Source organism: Ammospiza nelsoni, chromosome 2, assembly GCF_027579445.1.
Source record: "Ammospiza nelsoni isolate bAmmNel1 chromosome 2, bAmmNel1.pri, whole genome shotgun sequence".
Lineage (NCBI taxonomy): Eukaryota > Metazoa > Chordata > Aves > Passeriformes > Passerellidae > Ammospiza > Ammospiza nelsoni.
In genome coordinates this window covers 31,747,838-31,770,179 of record NC_080634.1, presented here as the reverse complement: position 1 = coordinate 31,770,179, position 22,342 = coordinate 31,747,838, and the positions used below count along the sequence as shown (strand labels likewise).

The 22,342-nt window shown below is 40.5% G+C and overlaps 1 gene segment (V, D, J or C); it reads left to right on the top strand.

Moving 5' to 3' along the window:
* LOC132087327 (T-cell receptor beta-2 chain C region-like) overlaps positions 1-14,445 on the top strand; it is a 64,034-nt gene extending 49,589 nt beyond the window's left edge. Inside the window, 5 exon segments of the C gene segment in view lie at positions 6,272-6,315; positions 10,592-10,927; positions 11,312-11,329; positions 12,449-12,555; positions 14,127-14,445. Coding sequence covers positions 6,272-6,315; positions 10,592-10,927; positions 11,312-11,329; positions 12,449-12,555; positions 14,127-14,153 — 532 coding nt within the window.
* The last annotated feature ends 7,897 nt before the right edge of the window (positions 14,446-22,342 follow it).

The following is a 22,342-nucleotide window of genomic DNA, read 5'->3' as shown; positions in this document are numbered from 1 at the left end:
CCTTTAAATTCATGAAAAAGATGAGAATTAAGGACAAGTTGCCCGGAAAGTAAATGAGGGAAAGATCAGATATATCATGCAGTTGTGTAACCATTGTAAACGGGGCTTACAGCTCCAGTGAAAATAACAGGCAGTTTTTTGAAGTGATGCAGGGCATAAAATGTGGTCAAATATTTACAAAGATTTATAAAGAATAGTGAGATCAGTCTGAAGAAATGGGATAAATTAATCAAACTACCAGGAAATGTTTTTTATTAGTAAGTTTTTCCTACGGCAGAAACATCCATGCAGTGAGAGCAGCAGAAGTCTCTGCACTTGACCCTTTAAAAGCAGAAGAGGGAGATGTATTTGAAACGTGACCTGGTAGAGTTGAGGGCAAGGAGGCCAATCATCTCAGTTATCCTTTTTTTGGTCCTTTTGCCAGGATATACTGGAGGGGGTAGATTTGTCCATTTCTGGATCATAATCCTAGAATCACAGAATGGCTTATGCTAGAAAGAACATTTAGAGATTATGTACTTCCCTCCGCACTCTGAAATGGGCAGGGATATCCTTCATTGGACCAGGTTGCTCAAAGCCCCATGCAACCAGGCCTCAAACACTTCAGGGGTGGGACGTCCACAGCTTCTCTGGGAAACCTGTTCCACTGTCTCGGCACCCTCAGCAGAACAAATGTCTTCCTTTAATCTGAGCTACCCTGTATCAGTTTAAATCCAGGGCTCTTCATCCTGTCACTGCAGGCCTTGGTAAAACATCTCTGTTTTTATAGAAGTCCCCCACTGCCCTATCTGAGCAGGCCCCAGGCCGGCCTGTCCAGAGGCTTTTCTGCTCCAGTCTCTAGAGGGGTTGTTCTCTCAGCCTGTCTCCATACCCTGAGCCCCTGTGACTGGCTTTTGTGGGCCTCCTCGGGACCTGCTCTGTCATGGCCATGAGTTTCCTGTGTTGGGGCCTCCAGAGCTGGACACAGAACTGCAGGTGGGATTGGTGGGGGCTCACATGGGCCCGCTCTCTGAGTCTGCCCAGGTCCCTGTGGTTGGCATCCCTTCCCTCAAACACACCAAGGGCCACACAGCTCCGTGTCAGCTGTGAACTTGTTGAGGGTGCCCTTGCTCCCTGTGTCAATGAGACACCGATGAAAGTTGAAAAATGCTTTTAGCTCCAGTACAGACCTCTGAGGGATACGGTTTGTGACTGACTGACACTTGAACACTCAGCCATGGATGGTAACTCTTTGGGCAAGGTCATGCAGCCAATTTCTCTATTTGTTTCCGTTGGTTGGTGTATGTTGTTGTCTTCTCTGCTGTTTTACAGTTCTTCTAATTTTATCCCATTTTGTTTTCAATTAGACCGGTGTCAAGTTATCTAGAGAATAAATGAAGAACCCTTGTCATCACGTCAGCAGGAACATGACAAGTTTGCTACCTTTCCATAGCAAAATATCTAAGCTTCTACGAACTTCTGAATATAATTTCTTGTAATTGTCTGTTGCCATCCTGTTCTTCACTATTTTGTAATCACTGCTGAGCTTTCCCTGTACTTCCATATCATAATGTATCATATTTTCTTGTAACATATCTTTAAAAGTAGCACCTTCTTAATGCTCAGAGGCTGGGAACTCATCTCCTTGATTTAGGAATAAAGGTTTTGCTTCTTTTCCCTTGAAAAGCCTGAGTCGTTGCTTTTAAATTTGGTCTTCTGTAGTAATAGTGTCCTACCACACAACTTACAATGATGAATAGTGCCATAAGCAACTCTCATTAAAGATCATTCACTGACAATCCCTGTAGAAATAACTTATCTGTTAGGGGAACAGCAGAGACTCATCCACTACTCACACTGTGTACCAACAAGTGGAGCAGGGCTGTGGGCTTTGGAGGCTTGCCCTCACCAGGGGCTGCTTTGGAGCCAGAAGAGCTGCATAATTCAAAGGTGGTAGAGAAGAAAACAGCACTCCATCCAGATGAGAAGTGACATTCTCTTGGGAGAGGCATGGGAGCTGCTTTTTCTCTCTCTTAGTTCTTTTGTGAGATTAGCTTGGTGAAGACACCAGACTCACTGTGGCAGTGAAGAAAAATTTGGTGAAGAGATGAAAATTCACCTGACACTTAATGTGTTTGTTTCAAAAGGATCTGATGACAGACCTGAGAGGAATCTGTCATAACTCTTTTCATGTCATTAAAGAAAAAAGCTGCATCTTAGTGCCAGAGGGCAGATGGGTATAATGCTGTAAAATGCAGTTGTTTTTCCTGCTCTGTGTTTGACACTCCTTTAATCTCCTCAAAACACTTCAGAAGAGGAGAAAATATCCTACTGAACCAAGGGATTTATTTGGTGTTCTGTTTATATGGAGAACAGAAATAACTTAAGTAGTCTCATGGCTGCTTGAAACAAAACAGAGAACTGTTTCCTGAAAAAAACTTTTCACAAAAATGCTTCAAGGGGTCTTACATTCACAAGATGTGAACTACCTGGTCTAGGGAAAGGTGTCCCCTTTGGAGAAGAAAGGAAAGGAACAGTTCTCAGCAAGTGGGAATCGCGAGAAGGTTGTACAAAGGGGCACGTTTCAGGGGATACAACAAAGATAAGCAAACAGAGACATCTTTTGATTCTGATGATGGGTTCTTTTCCCAGGAAACCCCGTTGTTCATGCCCTATGAAGTTAGATTAGATTGGAGCACAGCAGAATGGAGTATCAGAAAATAATTCCAGCTCAGCCTGAAACACATTAAGATGAATATAATTTATTAGGACATTTGGTAAAAATGGCTGCATTTATCAGGGCTGTCAGAAGAATCCCCAGATCAATCTTGTCCTCACACACACAGACTTTCAGAATGGTCATGGCAGAACTTGCTCAAAGTGAACACAGGACAAACTTGGGCATAGGCATTTTTGGAGCAGACAAGCTACGGTGTGAAGCAGGAACTAACTAAGAGGTTCTATGTAAGAAAAGAATTTGTCAAATGACAGAGACTTCCCTTTAGACTCTGGAATAAGAAGAATGTTCCCACACTGAATTCATATCTGTCATTCTCTGGAAATGGAGACCAAGGTCAGCAATCCAATCCTGTTCTTTTCCAAGCTTGCTACAAGCCTTGAAATTCTCATTCCCACACACTTCTGCTATTATACAGGTGATTGTGCAGAGAGAGCACTTTAAAAGAGAGACACATACATATCTGGGCTCATATAATGTCTCCTTTTTCTTTTCTTTCATTTGAATTGAAGTATGTTTAAAGGAAAGCTTTTGTCCATCAAGCTCTTTTTCAAGATTGTTTTCTACGGAGGATATTTGTGATGGGGTTGATGCTTAGGTCCAAGGAGAGAAGCAGAATTCTGCTCTGCACCCATTTGTTATCAGTCCTTCTAGCCACACAGGAGACCACTTTGGAGAAAGTGATGTCTTCAGGGTGATATTTATGTAAGTCCACTTCTCTACAATTACACTGTGTCTCTTACAATTTTCAAGAGAACCAGCTAGTGAGAATGAAGAGGAGAATTTTAGGCAAAAAGAGGGACAGAATGCCAGGTGCACTGGGCAATAGATTTAGCATGATAAACTTGTGTAGACTGTTTGATGAAAGGAGTAAAAAAGGAAAATAGGAGGTGTAAGAAAATAAAAACTAGGAAAATCACACCAAATATGAAAATAAATAAACATTAAACTCAGAGACAGGGCAAATGAGTACAATTGAGAGATAGCCAAAAGAATTGAACCTGTAGTAGACGAGAAGCAAAGGGAACCAGAATGTGTTTCTGTAAAATTGTGTTTGTTGGGACCTTTTCTGTGCTCCATAAACTATAAACCCAAGGGCTTACTAAATGTGGAGAGACTTTCTGGAGATCTTTCATCCACTTTGCACCTCATTATTTTCTCACACCTCGAGTAAAACCATTGGTAGTTCAGTGAAAGTTCACACAGGACTAAATGAAGAACACAGTCATACATTTCATGTATAAATGTTTCCTGCACAGATGTAGGAAAATGCAGGCTAAAGTAGAGGAGCAATACTTTAAGTTTGGATGCAGAAGAACTGGGATACCTGAAAATAATAAAAAAAAAATTTTGTGGTTTTCCTAGTAGAAAGACTTTGTTCTGAAGCATTTTGTTCTGTGCTTTGTAGTCTATTTTTCATATCAAGAAAGATTCAAGTGAAGCTGTTCAAGAGCAATATGAAAAACAGGTTTAGGTTATGTTGCTAACTATGTGTTGAAACTTTGTGAGAGAAGACCATGTCACTTACATATAAAGGAGGGAGATAAATGTAGCCTGTTAATTGTCCCCGTCGGTTCCTGTCCCTTCTGACAGTCTGCAAAATGAAAGCTTGCTTTTACTCCTAGATGAAGCCTTTTCATAGGCAGAGGCACAAGCCCTGGGAGAATGCTCTCAAGCAATGCCAAGCTACAGAGACAAACACCAGCCCATAGTAAGCAAATGAGTCTCATTGCAAACCAAAAATTGCATAGTGTGAGCTGGAGGTTTGCTTGTCATCCTGGGGGCAGAAGAGAGAAAGAGTAGAAAAGAAAGCAGCATGAACATGGCCGTGACACTACCAAGTGAAAAATTACTGCATTTAAAGTCAATCGATAAATGTGTTACCTTTTTGAGTATAAGAAAAAAATCTTGAGATTATAAATTGAGCAATAATGGATACGCTGAGAGGTGATTGGACTATCACATAGAAACAGCAATGGCAAAGGAAGGATGTGGTCTGTGGTTGTGTCATGGTTTAGCCCCAGCCAGCATCAAGCCCCACAGCTGCTTGCTCACTCCCAACCAGCAGGACTGGAGAGAGAATCGGAGAAGCACAAATGAAACACTCGTGGCTTGAGATAAAGACAGTTTAAGAGGTAAAGCAAAAACCGTGCACACGAGCAAATGACAACAAGGAATTCATTCTCCTTTTGCCATGGACGAGCAGGTGTTCAGCCATTCCCAGGAAGGCAGTGCCCCCTCACACATAACGGTGCTTGGGAAGACAAACACCATCTCTCCAAACACCCTTCTCTTCCTTCTTCTTCCCCCTACTTGCCTCTTTCACATACTGAACGTGACACCATGGGATATGGAATATTCCTTGGATTGCTTGGGATCAGCTCTCCCTGCTGTCCCTCCTCCCAGGTTCCCATGCACCACCAGCCTCCTTGCCAGCATGGGGGTATGAGAAGCAGAAAAGTCCTTGAATGTCATGTAAGCACTGCTCAGCAATAACAAAAACATTTCTCTCTTGCCAACAGTATTTGCAGAACAAGCCCAAACACTACTCCACAGTAACCTCTTTCAAGGAAATTAACTTGAACCACCGTCCAACAGTACCATGGTCCAAACCAGCACAGGTAATCATGGCAATCATTCCTAGTTAACAAAATGAAGGGGTGGAGTCATGGGTGGGATTGTTTTTGTACCAGGTTATAGCATCGTGGCACAGTGGGGGGGGGACCACGATGATACATTCCCCAGGAAGCCTTTACAAAAACCCAAGGGTGCATGAGCCTTGTGGCAGAGCGTGTGAAGGCAGCTGCACAGAATCCTGCAGCAGAGCAGGCATGTTCTGCCTTGGTTTCTCTTAACAGACCTTCTGTGCTGGGACTTACTTTCATCATCTGAGAACTGAGCCTGCCCTCCGTGGCAAGCCAGCTAGGAAATTCTGAGATATCGAAATTCATTTTCACCAAACCAAACTGTGACTAGAGATGCACCTAAAGCCTATCAACCATGCAAAGCTGGAATTATTATTTTTTTCCAGATTAACCAATGTTTGCAATAGATGACAAAATGGTTCTTTCTTAAAGTGATACAAGTATTACGGAAAGAATTCTGACATATAGCAGGTATCTCCCAGAGGCACTGCATAAAATGTGTTGGGCTTTTTTCTCTGAAATAATCCTCCAAGATCTGCTGACTGCCTCATGCCTATGAGAGCAAAGGTTGCCTGTAATCCCCATCCCCACTGTCTCACTGCAGTTCTTCCTAATGGCTATGAAGGGTTTGTGTGGGACCAGTCAACAGATTCTTCTGGGCCCTCCTTGTGTGGATTATTTTAACCTATCAGAAAACTGAAGGGATCCAAGACAGCTGGCCTGCCATGGAAGGGGAAACAAAGGGATTTATTTTAGTTCCCTGCCAAAGGTGAACCAGCTCAAATAAAGAATGGGTGATGTTTGGGATTCCAAGAACAGTAACAGTTTCCAAAGCTTGTGCTTATAGAAAGGCAGGTGCAGTGCATCCCTTCTCTTAGCTTATGATACATCACTTTGTCGCTGTGAGCAGTGCTGATATGCGTTTTGGCAGCGGCACAAAACTTACAGTAATAGGTAAGAACTTTTTGTTTCCTCTTTTAAATCACGTCAAATGCCATGTCTTCTCTTTAGAGAACATCATCATAAACCTCCCTAACATTATTAAACTGGTGTGTTTTAGTAACCCTGTCTACTTCAGGGAATAGTATAAGTTGGGTCTTCTAGGTAGGGACTCCTTTTCATTTTGGAGAATGGAATGAATGTGTTTTTAGTAAAGAAAATACTGTCCCTAAAAAGAATGAGGATAAGGAATGAGAGAAATAATGTATGCATGACACAAAAACATTGTCCTAATGAATCAACACATACAAAAATTTTCCACCAAAAGTATGGCTACTCTCTATAATGCTGGTTCTGCTGGGGCTAGAGATAATTAAGGACAAGTGAGTGAAAAGCTGTCCATCTGTCTGGAAAGAACTGACTTACAGTTACACTTTGAAGGGGTCTAGGAAACAAAGTCAAGACGATACAAGCCTCAATTACCTTGGATCTTCCCAGGGTGAATTAAAGAATGTGTTGTCTTAGATAACCATGGAAAACAAGTGTGCTAGCATTTTTAATTTATAAAAAAGAAGGCACTAGTATATACTGTACTATATAATAAGCAATACTAAATCTCTCTGCAGCTTGTAAAGTCCTTATTGTTATAGAAAATAGCTCTCCACAGCACAGCCAGTTTCTTTCCACTATACAGGCTTGCCCGGATGGGGATACAAAGATCATAGAGGACAATGATCTTGCAGTTTCAGAATAGATGTTAAACAGCCACTGAAAACCACAGAAAACTAATATATGGTTCATTTCAAAGAGGAAGAGATCTTAGGGAATGTTGACATATGGGAAATATTTTCTAATATTTTAATATGACACCTAGATAAATAGAGAAATATCATCCAAAGAAATGGTGGAACCTCCAACAACTGATTGAGCCTGAAGCAGAAGGGCTCTGGACAGGGTATTTCTGATCTTGATATCAGCTGTTTAGGCACAGATTTGGTGGTTTTCCTTACGGACCTGTTTTCTAGGAGATCTGAGATAACTGTACTCCGTATTTCTTCTTTTGCTGGTTCCACATGAGGGGAGGGTTAGTCCACAGGCTTGCCTTAGAGATCTGAGAGTAGAGGAGAGGTTTTTCTGCAGCTGCAAAATGGTGTGAATAATAATAGACTGTTCTTTGGCAGTGGGACAAAACTTACGGTCATAGGTAAGTCCGATCTCTGTGATCTATGTGATACTGCTTTAGGGGACGAGAACATTCTTAATTAAAAGCTTACTAATGATAATTTTTCATGCAGCCATGAGAACAAGATTAATGCTTTATTAGTTGCTTATTAAAATGAGATGTGCCATTATGGAAACATAGGATTTACAGGCACCAATGCTGAGGTCCTTGTGTCTGCAGCCTTTGTCTTTCATTTCTGGGAACTTCATGCAGGGAGAAGGGAATAAATAATTTAATTTTCACCCATCTTTCAAGGAAATATTATAGAGGTTAGGAATGAAAAATGTTCCTGCAGGTCCTCAGGTTTTTTCAGTTTATCTGTATAATGATCCAAAGCAGCATTTTGGAGGTAGAATCTGGATTCTCTTGTGGGCTGAACCATGGAGGGAAGGAGTAATCTTGCTGGCACTTTACTTGCCTCTCCACAGATGGTTTGCAGGCTGTCTATAGTTGCTCTGGGATGCTGGGTTCTGCAAACAATCCTTCTCACAACTTCTACAACTCAGCAAGGACAGTATTATTTTCTCTCAGCATACTTTTTTTCCTCTATTCTTTTTCTTTTTCCCAATTTTCTTTCTCTATTATCTCCCATTCCAGAAAGGATTTAACATCACCTATATTGGGGCATGTTGGAATCACAGGGCAAATTAATTTTTCCATCTGCTGCTTCCCCATCTGATAGCAAACTGTAGAAATCCTCCCTGGTGCCTGCTCCTTTAAACAGTACCATTTTAAGGAGCTATGTGTCTGGCAGGAAGAGAATAATGACACTGGGGGTTACAGCCTGACTTTGTACAGCTGTGCAAACCAGCAGCTTCACTTTGGAGTCGGCACTGTGCTCAGAGTCATAGGTAAGGAGCTGTTGTTAACCCAAGTGCTCAGTGTGGAGGACACTTGAAAATTGCCCTTGTGTTCATGGTATGTAGCATTTACACAGATGATTTTAAAATGAGAGAAGGAGTGACAGATAAGAAGAAATTATAAAATTGACCTTGCGGTGATAGGAATGGAAGAACTGTGATAGTTTTTGTCTGGGGTGGGTGAAATCTGTGTGACAGGGAATGAGTTTTATGCATGGAAGTTATCAAATGTTCGGTCAGTGTCGCCTATGAGCAGAAAGGAAGACCAGAACACAAGGGGCTGCTGATCAGACTTTTTTTTTCTAGTTCTTGCTCTAATGCCTTTATTCCATTTCAAGCATGCAAACTTTCTCATTTTCTTTGTATTTCCAGTAGTTTCAATACTTCTTTCTTTCTTTCTTTCTTTCTTTCTTTCTTTCTTTCTTTCTTTCTTTCTTTCTTTCTTTCTTTCTTTCTTTCTTTCTTTCTTTCTTTCTTTCTTTCTTTCTTTCTTTCTTTCTTTCTTTCTTTCTCTCTCTCTCTCTCTCTCTCTCTCTCTCTCTCTCTCTCTCTCTCTTTCTTTCTTTCTTTCTTTCTTTCTTTCTTTCTTTCTTTCTTTCTTTCTTTCTTTCTTTCTTTCTTTCTTTCTTTCTTTCTTTCTTTCTTTCTTTCTTTCTTTCTTTCTCTCTTTTCCACCTACCTTCAATTTTTAGTTGTTCCTTTCTTTTTCTTTAGCTTATTAAATTTCTCCTTTTTCTTTTTCCGTCCTATCTGTTTCCATCTCTTCATTCATTAGCCTTTAAGACTATGACCTGAAGAATTTGTCAGAGATACTTCTAGGATAGGAAAAAAAGTCATAACACCAAGTGTTGGCAGGGAGAAGTAGGAGCGATCAAGCTCTCTTCATACCCACGAAAAGGAAAGCAGAGCAGTGCTAAACCCTCTAGGGAGTTACCTCTATTTAATATCCAGGTCATCTAAAGTCTGTACAAGCTCATACAGAAGCAGCCTGAGAATCTTTGCAGAGCAAGCTCTGGTGGTCACAATTAAGGCATCATTTGAATGCAAACACCAGGGCTTAGGGGACAAGATCTCTGCAGGATATTAATTTCTGCTCATTCTGCTACCTCTCTCCCTCTGCAAAGGACAGAGTGCTCAGGAAGAACGTCCACAATTCATTGTGCCTTCATACAAAAAAACCAACCCAGAGTAATAATTTTCTCTTTGGCTCCATTGTTTTGCCTACATTCCTTTTTCCTGCAGCACTCACAGACCTCATGGGTTTCTCATGCTAGATGGGTCAAAAAGGCATTTTGATTTAGTATATGGAAACCCCTCCTGTCTTTTAGGGTCACTGCATGGCTTCTGAGTAACTTCTCATGTCTGCCTTGAACATCCTTCTGACTGAACTCTGTTCTCAGTTATCATACAAGTAGGTATTAAACACTTTAGGACAGGGAAACACATTTGATTTGCAAGTCTATGGAATCTTGCAATATTCTCGTAAGGTGTGTAGCCTAGGATCAGAGCTTCTCATACCTACAATAACCAAAAAATTAAATGACATAAAATCATGTTTAATGTTCTTAAAAATGGATTGGTTAAGACTCAAGGCAAGACCCGTCCCTGGCAGATTCATGTTACCTGCCTCAATTGTTTTTCACTTCAGACAGTGAGAAGGATCAACTCCTTCCTTGATTCCTTCCTTCCTTCCTTCCTTCCTTCCAGCTCATCTCATAGATAGGGGGCCAAGTAGGGTATCCAATGCCAGTACAATTCTGAACACTGCAATGACCACCATGTCTTAACTCCCTCTCCAGGAATGCAACCCAGTTGGCTAAACATGTTTGTGCCTTAAAACAGACTTTCATAACTTTTAAGACAATACTACAAATACAGGCCTTACTTACAGCAAAACTGGGGACTTTTCTGCCCATCTGTTTGCTCAGTTTCTTTGCAGATTTGTATTCTTCTGGCAAGAGGCCATAAAAGAATTTCATGCGCTTGTGCATTTCTGTGGCCAGACCCTTGAAAATTGTGTGTGATGAGCGAAAAGAAATCCTTCCACTGTCCTGGTGTGTCATATCCAGTAGACATAAATTGTCCAATAGACAGCAGTTAAAGGGCCAGGTATTTCAGGAGGAACATGGCACAAACTCAGGATCATTTCCAGGGGATTCTGATTGAACAGAGGGGTGGAGGCTCTGGACCATGTTGCTTTGTGTTTCAGGCAAGAATGATGAAATCATACCTCCAGCCGTGGCCATCTTTTCCCCATCAAAGCAGGAGATCCAGCAGAAGAGCAAGGCCACGCTGGTGTGCCTGGCCTCTGGTTTCTACCCTGACCACCTGACTCTGGTCTGGAGGGTGAATGGTGTGAAAAGGACCGAAGGGGTGGGGACAGACGAGTACTCCACAAAGAATGGGAGCACCTACTCGCTGACCAGCCGACTGAGGATGCCAGCCTGGGAGTGGTTCAACCCTCTGAATCGCTTTGAGTGTATTGCCAATTTTTTTCAGAATGGAACAACAGCATCAATAAACAAATTTATCCATGGTGATGCTGGTGAGTAAAAAAACATCTCTTACCATGCTGTATCAGATAGAAATCACAAATCAAAAGAGCAAGTGTTGTGATATGAGCCACATCTATAGATAGCTTCCATACAAGGTGTTCTTCTGGCACAATTACAGACCTAAAGATCTAGGTATTAGCATATGTCTCTTCCCATTCCTGGGCCTTTGTCCCTGGGTTACCATTCTACATCTAGAGTTTCTTCAGGCTTTCCACTGAGAAATCTCTGTAGTAGAGTAAATTGCACAGTATCATAAAACACCTACTTTCAGTAGGAAGAATGAGGCACTGTTTGATAAACTGAGACTTCTAAAATCTGTATTCTGTTTGCTCTGAAGAGAAACGTGACTTTCAGCTCCTTTTTGTGTCTTTCAGGTTGTGCACTCACAGAAGGTACGTGTGGCTTCTCACGTAAAGGGAATTTTGCCTCTTCTCTCAGGCTGTTATCAGTGTGTATTTTAATGCCAGTTTTACTGACATTATGTACAACGTGTGGGAGATATCTGCTGTATGAATAGCTTCTACTTTCTCCTTTAAGTGATTTGCATGTGATATTAAAAAAACAAAAACAAAAGAAAAGGAACAAGAGTTTTTTGGAGGGCTGTTTATGCATATTATATGTAACTCAGCTTTGGGGTTTCACTCTCCCCTATGATTCGATTTTGAAAATTGTTGGAGTCATGGTGCCTTCCTGTAGATTGTAATTTACTCTTTGTCATCACCTCCAGTCCTTGAAACTGGCTTCCATTGAATATTTTGCTCAGCCAGGAAAGTAATGATCCATACTTACCCAAGTGATTCTGACATCAAGATTCAGGATGTAATATTCTGACTATTTCTCAGTATCAAACTCAGAACAATTCCCATGACGAGTCACATTCTGCTCCTCATGTCTGTCATGTATGGAGGATATCCATACTACAAACTACATTTCTTTCCACTTTATGTACAAATTTGCACACTCCTGTTTTTCAAGAACTTCCTGAATGCTTCAGGAATCTTAAGGATGAACTAAGACAGATCTTGTATCTCAATTCTATGGCAACCCCTTAAGAGTGAAAATCTTCAAGAATAAAACCTCTAGAAGGCATGTTATTCTGGTCTTTTTAAATCTTCCTGATACATCACCAGCACTCATAATGCCACTGACAATAATGAGACAAAATAAAACATTGGTATCTTTTGATTCAGCCTCCTTTGCGTTCCTGACTGGGATGTCAGATGAGCAGCCCAGTTCCTCAGTAGGTGTGGAACTCAGTACTATCCCAGCATAAAGCCAATCTCTGTCTTTCCTAGACTTGCTTTCTCTTTTGGTTCTTTGAGTCACTGTGGTCTGTCCCTTCCCAGGTTCTCTGGTGCCAACAGAGCCACTCATTTGCCTCTACTTCCTTTATGTTGCTTAGCTAAAGATTTCAAGGGTTCTCATTTGATGAAAGCTCCATTAGAGCCAGCATCATGTAATGATGATGATGAAAATGGAATACACAAATACAAATGGTGTTTGACTTGCAGAGTCGTACTTGCGGTATGGAAATTCCCTGAAGCTCACTTACCTCATCCTCTGTGGCAAAGCCTTGGTCTATGCAGTTTTGGTGAGTGGTCTGGTGTGGACAGCCAAGGTAAGTCAGAGTGGCCCAGGAAGGCTGGGCTTTTACTCACTAGTCAAGCATCAGTGGATGCAGACTAAACCTGTTCTCAGAGGTGTGGCTGTTCTGCAGGTGCTCTGCCAGGCTTTGTGCAGTTCAGCCTGAAAAATCACAAATGATGAGTTTTCTCTTTCTGTTTTTCCAGAACTCAAATAAAATCAATGCTGTCTAGCAGAGGAATTCCTTCTCACAATCCCCTTTAAATTCATGAAAAAGATGAGAATTAAGGACAAGTTGCCCGGAAAGTAAATGAGGGAAAGATCAGATATATCATGCAGTTGTGTAACCATTGTAAACGGGGCTTACAGCTCCAGTGAAAATAACAGGCAGTTTTTTGAAGTGATGCAGGGCATAAAATGTGGTCAAATATTTACAAAGATTTATAAAGAATAGTGAGATCAGTCTGAAGAAATGGGATAAATTAATCAAACTACCAGGAAATGTTTTTTATTAGTAAGTTTTTCCTACGGCAGAAACATCCATGCAGTGAGAGCAGCAGAAGTCTCTGCACTTGACCCTTTAAAAGCAGAAGAGGGAGATGTATTTGAAACGTGACCTGGTAGAGTTGAGGGCAAGGAGGCCAATCATCTCAGTTATCCTTTTTTTGGTCCTTTTGCCAGGATATACTGGAGGGGGTAGATTTGTCCATTTCTGGATCATAATCCTAGAATCACAGAATGGCTTATGCTAGAAAGAACATTTAGAGATTATGTACTTCCCTCCGCACTCTGAAATGGGCAGGGATATCCTTCATTGGACCAGGTTGCTCAAAGCCCCATGCAACCAGGCCTCAAACACTTCCAGGGGTGGGACGTCCACAGCTTCTCTGGGAAACCTGTTCCACTGTCTCGGCACCCTCAGCAGAACAAATGTCTTCCTTTAATCTGAGCTACCCTGTATCAGTTTAAATCCAGGGCTCTTCATCCTGTCACTGCAGGCCTTGGTAAAACATCTCTGTTTTTATAGAAGTCCCCCACTGCCCTATCTGAGCAGGCCCCAGGCCGGCCTGTCCAGAGGCTTTTCTGCTCCAGTCTCTAGAGGGGTTGTTCTCTCAGCCTGTCTCCATACCCTGAGCCCCTGTGACTGGCTTTTGTGGGCCTCCTCGGGACCTGCTCTGTCATGGCCATGAGTTTCCTGTGTTGGGGCCTCCAGAGCTGGACACAGAACTGCAGGTGGGATTGGTGGGGGCTCACATGGGCCCGCTCTCTGAGTCTGCCCAGGTCCCTGTGGTTGGCATCCCTTCCCTCAAACACACCAAGGGCCACACAGCTCCGTGTCAGCTGTGAACTTGTTGAGGGTGCCCTTGCTCCCTGTGTCAATGAGACACCGATGAAAGTTGAAAAAATGCTTTTAGCTCCAGTACAGACCTCTGAGGGATACGGTTTGTGACTGACTGACACTTGAACACTCAGCCATGGATGGTAACTCTTTGGGCAAGGTCATGCAGCCAATTTCTCTATTTGTTTCCGTTGGTTGGTGTATGTTGTTGTCTTCTCTGCTGTTTTACAGTTCTTCTAATTTTATCCCATTTTGTTTTCAATTAGACCGGTGTCAAGTTATCTAGAGAATAAATGAAGAACCCTTGTCATCACGTCAGCAGGAACATGACAAGTTTGCTACCTTTCCATAGCAAAATATCTAAGCTTCTACGAACTTCTGAATATAATTTCTTGTAATTGTCTGTTGCCATCCTGTTCTTCACTATTTTGTAATCACTGCTGAGCTTTCCCTGTACTTCCATATCATAATGTATCATATTTTCTTGTAACATATCTTTAAAAGTAGCACCTTCTTAATGCTCAGAGGCTGGGAACTCATCTCCTTGATTTAGGAATAAAGGTTTTGCTTCTTTTCCCTTGAAAAGCCTGAGTCGTTGCTTTTAAATTTGGTCTTCTGTAGTAATAGTGTCCTACCACACAACTTACAATGATGAATAGTGCCATAAGCAACTCTCATTAAAGATCATTCACTGACAATCCCTGTAGAAATAACTTATCTGTTAGGGGAACAGCAGAGACTCATCCACTACTCACACTGTGTACCAACAAGTGGAGCAGGGCTGTGGGCTTTGGAGGCTTGCCCTCACCAGGGGCTGCTTTGGAGCCAGAAGAGCTGCATAATTCAAAGGTGGTAGAGAAGAAAACAGCACTCCATCCAGATGAGAAGTGACATTCTCTTGGGAGAGGCATGGGAGCTGCTTTTTCTCTCTCTTAGTTCTTTTGTGAGATTAGCTTGGTGAAGACACCAGACTCACTGTGGCAGTGAAGAAAAATTTGGTGAAGAGATGAAAATTCACCTGACACTTAATGTGTTTGTTTCAAAAGGATCTGATGACAGACCTGAGAGGAATCTGTCATAACTCTTTTCATGTCATTAAAGAAAAAAGCTGCATCTTAGTGCCAGAGGGCAGATGGGTATAATGCTGTAAAATGCAGTTGTTTTTCCTGCTCTGTGTTTGACACTCCTTTAATCTCCTCAAAACACTTCAGAAGAGGAGAAAATATCCTACTGAACCAAGGGATTTATTTGGTGTTCTGTTTATATGGAGAACAGAAATAACTTAAGTAGTCTCATGGCTGCTTGAAACAAAACAGAGAACTGTTTCCTGAAAAAAACTTTTCACAAAAATGCTTCAAGGGGTCTTACATTCACAAGATGTGAACTACCTGGTCTAGGGAAAGGTGTCCCCTTTGGAGAAGAAAGGAAAGGAACAGTTCTCAGCAAGTGGGAATCGCGAGAAGGTTGTACAAAGGGGCACGTTTCAGGGGATACAACAAAGATAAGCAAACAGAGACATCTTTTGATTCTGATGATGGGTTCTTTTCCCAGGAAACCCCGTTGTTCATGCCCTATGAAGTTAGATTAGATTGGAGCACAGCAGAATGGAGTATCAGAAAATAATTCCAGCTCAGCCTGAAACACATTAAGATGAATATAATTTATTAGGACATTTGGTAAAAATGGCTGCATTTATCAGGGCTGTCAGAAGAATCCCCAGATCAATCTTGTCCTCACACACACAGACTTTCAGAATGGTCATGGCAGAACTTGCTCAAAGTGAACACAGGACAAACTTGGGCATAGGCATTTTTGGAGCAGACAAGCTACGGTGTGAAGCAGGAACTAACTAAGAGGTTCTATGTAAGAAAAGAATTTGTCAAATGACAGAGACTTCCCTTTAGACTCTGGAATAAGAAGAATGTTCCCACACTGAATTCATATCTGTCATTCTCTGGAAATGGAGACCAAGGTCAGCAATCCAATCCTGTTCTTTTCCAAGCTTGCTACAAGCCTTGAAATTCTCATTCCCACACACTTCTGCTATTATACAGGTGATTGTGCAGAGAGAGCACTTTAAAAGAGAGACACATACATATCTGGGCTCATATAATGTCTCCTTTTTCTTTTCTTTCATTTGAATTGAAGTATGTTTAAAGGAAAGCTTTTGTCCATCAAGCTCTTTTTCAAGATTGTTTTCTACGGAGGATATTTGTGATGGGGTTGATGCTTAGGTCCAAGGAGAGAAGCAGAATTCTGCTCTGCACCCATTTGTTATCAGTCCTTCTAGCCACACAGGAGACCACTTTGGAGAAAGTGATGTCTTCAGGGTGATATTTATGTAAGTCCACTTCTCTACAATTACACTGTGTCTCTTACAATTTTCAAGAGAACCAGCTAGTGAGAATGAAGAGGAGAATTTTAGGCAAAAAGAGGGACAGAATGCCAGGTGCACTGGGCAATAGATTTAGCATGATAAACTTGTGTAGACTGTTTGATGAAAGGAGTAAAAAAGGAAAATAGGAGGTGTAAGAAAATAAAAACTAGGAAAATCACACCAAATATGAAAATAAATAAACATTAAACTCAGAGACAGGGCAAATGAGTACAATTGAGAGATAGCCAAAAGAATTGAACCTGTAGTAGACGAGAAGCAAAGGGAACCAGAATGTGTTTCTGTAAAATTGTGTTTGTTGGGACCTTTTCTGTGCTCCATAAACTATAAACCCAAGGGCTTACTAAATGTGGAGAGACTTTCTGGAGATCTTTCATCCACTTTGCACCTCATTATTTTCTCACACCTCGAGTAAAACCATTGGTAGTTCAGTGGAAGCTCACACAGGACTGTATGTATGAATTATGCAGTCTAAGGTAGAGGAGCACTTGTGAAGCTTTCAAAGCTGAAGACCTCAGAATGTACTAATCAGTCAGAAGAAGTGGGAGGCTTAGAGCAGAGGTCCTAAAGGGAGTTTCTGTCTAACAGAGAGTCAACAGCAGAGGAAACTGTCTCTCAAGGCCTCAGAAGAAAATTGTACCTCAGAATGAGAGCAGGTGATGTACCAAAATGTGCTGGAAAATATCTCTTTAAGGGAACAGCAGTTAAATTTTACCAAAACAGGATGCGGTTTGACATTTACTCAGAAAACCATTTTGATAACATATCAGCCTCTCTTAGCACAACAGCACCCCAACTTCTCAGGACAATACACAGGATGTGGCTTTCTATTCACCATTTTACAGCTGGGCAGAAAAAGTGACACATAAACGGTCTCATGAAAGCTGTTGGGTTTTTTGCCTCCAGTTATCACACAATCTTCTTGTTGCTCAAGTTGGCAGATGGGTCCTGCATATGCAGCTGCTCTTTCTGTTGTGCAACATACAAAAACAAAAAAAAAGATTTGTGGTTTTGGAGGAGTTGCTGACCTGCTTCTACAAAATAAAAAACCTCTAATGCTTTTTCTACACATCTCAAATCAGCAAATCAATATAACAAAGATCATACACTTGTAGCAAAATTGATGGGAAGGGACTTCTGGAAGTGTCTCAATACAAATTCCTGTTCAAAACAGGGCTAACTCAATGTTGCTCAGAGCTTTGTCCAGGTAATTTCTGAATATCTTCAAGGACAGAGATTTGACAAATTGTCCAATAAACATTTTCCAGTGTGGAAGCACCATCAACAGAAAGTACTTTTTAATAAGCCTAATCAGAGTTTATCTTGCTGCAGCTTGTTCCCACTTGGTTCCACTGTGGCCCTCTAAGACTACAACTCTGGTTAGGCATTTGGAGTCATGCAATTACTAATCTTTTAGTCTTCTTCTCTCCATGATGAACAAAATCAATTCCTTCAACCTCTCTTATTTTCTGCCCCAGTCTCTTGATCGTCTTAGTGACTGACCCTCTGCTGCACTCTACAGTTTTTGATATCTCTGCTGCAGTGAGGCTAGGACATGGCAGGAATGTGTGTAGACTAGAGAGCTGGTATTCCAGATGTAGTCTCAAGGGTGCTGCAATATGTTAACTGCACCCTTGCTAATGCAACCAAAAATGCAACTAGCTCTCATTGCTGAAAGGACTTGCTGCCTATTCATGTTTAATTACTGTTCTGCAAGGTGGTTCTCCTAGCCAGTCAGCTGATATTTAAAGGATTCACATAAAAGTTCTTTTGCCTTTTCTCCAGGGATGTGCCTGTAGTCCAATAATTCCCATTCCAATGAAGACACTCTGCACAATAATCACAAGTTGAAAATTTCCTTTGAAGATCAGTATGGTTATCCTGCATGCATGGTAATAGTCCTTTGCCCTACAACATTTAAATATAATCTAACATAGTTCAGACTGGGATAAAAATAATATCACACTGTGCATGCTGTGACTAATTATGGAATCTTCCCATTCTACATCCTTTATTTAAAACTTTCCAAAACTGGAAACACATTATTATTATAATTATTACTATTATTCTTTATTTCAGAACTAGCAAATTTTGCAGGTGCCTTTTATACATCACAAGAACCTTGCTTAGTGCTTTTTTTTTTTGTTTTAGAACAATTTAAGACAATTTGTTACATTATCACCATGAAAGGCTTACACCAATGAGTATCTCAGGCTATGACTAATCCCACTGCATCAATTACACTGTCTGGGAGAATGGTGGTGATGGAAGAACACTGGTAAGTCTTTTTGTGTGGCATGAAAGAGTCTTCATGGCAAACCAGAAATATCCTGTCAGGGAGAGGTTATGCAGTATATAAATTTACATTCACATCCTGTTTTTTCATCCCTCTCTATTTTTTTGTCTTCAAAATATGGATGCTCTGTGAAGCAGTGTTCCTATCAGGACCTTGCTCACACTCAGAAAGATCTATAAGGCCTTGAGAAACATCACAAAGTTGCCTTGGATAAAAAACACCCTCAGAACTCAGCCACAGAGAGAAGGAATCAACCAGATTAATACTGAATATTGCTGCTTATTCAGTTGTGAGACAGAGATATAAAGAGATAGATGGGACACACACAGTGGTATGGGATTCACTATGCAGCCAGAAGTAAGCTCCATAGTCAGAACAATTTCTGAATAAATGAAAATCTACATGTTATGTTTTCTTGAATGTGAATTCATTCCAAGTTGGAATACCTTGACTACCTGCCTTCCCACTTTATACCTTCCATATACATACAGCTTTTCAGGATTTTGTCCATGTACTCGCAAGCCATAGTAATGACTCCTCTTTTGTAATTTTAATCCAGTCTGTTGTATATTAGTTCTGTATAGATTCTATTCCTTCATCATCTTTTGTTCAGACTCCTTTTCATCACCATTGGAAATAGTAATTCTACAGTTTTCTTGTGATTAGGGTAACGTTTCCAAGCACAGTGAAAAACACTGTGGTTCAGAAAGGAATGAGAGTGCACATAGAAGTCACTATCTCTAAAGTATTTCAGACTTGTGTATGTCAGGCAACTGTTTTGTGTCAGGTATGAAAATGTCTTAATGGACAATAACTTGTGGTTGTATCAACTAGAATTTACATTTCCTTTATTTTACATCTGTATTTGCTTAACCATCTTTATTGTTCTGATAAGGTGGAGGATAAATGGCTGATCGGGAAAGAGGAGTTCAGCAATTAGCCTGCACTTCAAATACCTATTTTGCCTATGTCTTATTTCTGCCTACTCTTGTTCCATCTTCTCAGTAACATCTGGTTTGTGAGTAGATGATTGCCCTACACTCCTTTTCCTGTGCTGAGAGTGGCTCCCTTCGGACAGAAGGTGCTGAAAGGGGAGAGGTTTATGTAAAGAAAGCAAGTGACTTTGAAGTGTTGTGTCCAAACTACTGGCACAGAAATAGAGGGCTGAGTGGTTCAACTTCACAGACAAAATATCCAAATAGAATTCAGCAAGGTTTGGCCGGTTAGCTTGGAATCCAGCCTTAATGTCACCCTCTTCCTTTAGAGTTGTACCATAGGAATAATAAACCAATTGCATCGCCTTCCCTGGCTGCTGCAGATACCAGTACATAGAATTGTGATTATCATTTTGACTGCATTTCAGAGTAACTTTCTCATCTTCTCTCACCACAAGACTTGGGGTTTGGGTGATTTCGGCTCCTGTAAAACAGAACAAAATGAAAACACAGTAAAACAAGCAAGCCATATTCTCCCAGCATCAGAACAGATATTATGGCTCTACTGATTCCTTACTTGTTCCAAAGAAGTACATTGCCACACACAGAGCCGTCCACATCCTCACTTCTGCCTCGGGAGTCAGTGACCCTACCCCATATGACTTATATAGATCTGTTTCACCTGCTTCCCCTAAACCAACAGCGGATATCTCTGTAACAGCTACATCCACGCTGAAAAACAAGCTCCTTCCTGCAAGATTTCAAGCAAACATTTTATTTGAAGTGCATGTGTTGAAAACACACAGAAAATTTCAAACTGACTCATCTGGAAGCTTTTCATACTCTACCAATGACAGCTGTGGTTTTATTTATCCTTGTGTGGTTTTTTTACCTTTTGATATTTTGTTTCCAGAATAAACCAGAAAATGTTTAGTACAACCAAATAATGTGGTTTCATTTTGTACTGGTAACTGATGGATCTTTTCTTTCAGGATAAATACACTATCTATGCTTAGACCTTAATTTTTTTTTTCTTCTTTCTCCACCTGTTAGAACAAGCATGCATGATATTATTTTGAGAAGAGCTTTATATGGGACCCTATTGCAGCCTTAGCACAAAGCAAAAATGAAGGAAAACTGGATTATTCCTGAAGTAAATATCTAGCAATTTCTTGGCCAGCAGTACCTGTACTAATTATATTATATATATATATATATATATATATATCTTGCAGGATCCAAAATGATACTGCTGATTCTGACACAAACTTTTAACCTGTATTAAGAAGATTGATTGCTGCCCCACCATGGTATTTTGGAAGCACAATGGGAGCCATCACACTCATAATTTGCCATTTACAGCTTTGAAGTGTATATATTATAGCCCCAGAGGCCAGTGCTCATATCAAGCAAGACAAGATCTGTGCTACTGAAAATATTCTTTCTTATTTAAGGGAAAGGACACCATCTGGTGGAGTGAGGGGGTGTTTACAGTGATCCTTAGAGGATTATTTTTCACAGAGCTTTATTTTTGCATTTGCAGATATTCGTGGAAAAAGGACTGGAACTAATGTACCAGAGATATATATGTCTATTGTTAAACTGGAGACTGTGAAATGCTGTGTTGAAAATGTTGACTCAGAAGTACACAGGTTCATTATCTGGACAAGAAAAATATCAGAGGTGATATTGAGTGGGATTTCAAAAACATAATGCAGATGAGGAGGGGAACTAGTGTCTGTAGTAGCTGATGAAGTTCCTAACTGGATATGCTGTAAAAACTGTCCTAAGATCCAGGTAAATGGGCTGGGAAGAGAAACCTCTTTTCACTCAGAACACAGTTTTCCTCTGGGTTTTACATGGTACAGCAGCCAGAGGAGGTCTACAGCAATGTTACAGGTAAAACCTTTCAGAACAATATCTAGATTCAAATCCCATGTTGCTGTTTTGAGACAAGATCTGAATCCTGACAAACCAGCTCTCTAGTGCACTGTGCTGTAAGGTATCACAAAGGGATTAATTACTAATTTTTTGCTACTGTATAAAACCCACAAAATTATAACTTAGATTTCAGATTCTATGTTTGATCAATAAATATCTAAGTATTTATTCAATAAATATTTAAGTATTATTTAATTATGTATTCACTTAGTACAAAGTGAAAGAATTTCAAGAGGAAAATATTACTCACAACATCCTGCTGCACACTAGTGGTTAAGTCTAAGTGGGCAGTTGGAGGGAGAGACCTCATCACTCAATCCTGGCAGTGAGTTTGTTGGGTTGTAAAAGTTGTAAAAATAAAGGCATCAAAATATCTTACTGAACATAACATGGCTGATAAACCTATTCACCTAATCATCAGCTCAGTGCTGTGACAGGCTTACTTTCTTCTAAATGGGAATAAACACACCTAACATGGGCTTCACTCTCAACAAATGTCATGATTAACCTTTTAGCCATGTTTTTTAATTTTTGTGTGACACTGAAATTACAAGATGTGGGAAAAGTTATTACTAGCAATGTTAGTAGAATGGTCCAGTAAATAGTAATACATCTTTCAGGAAAAAAAAATATTTGTTCAAATGCCCTGACTATTATTCTGTCAGGAATAAAGACAAGATGACATGTAGAAAAAGTAGAAAACACACTCTTTTTTTTTCCTCAATTTGTCAAATTTATTTAAAATTTAGTTACATTTGTCACCTTCCAGTCATGAGTATAAGGAACATTTCACGAGAGAAAACTCACTCCTGTCTGTAAGCCAGCTGTTTCAGACTTGTGTTGTGTTGAAAAAGATATGATAATGGTATTTAGAATAATTTGCATGTTCTGTAATATCTTCTGTGGTCAGTTCAA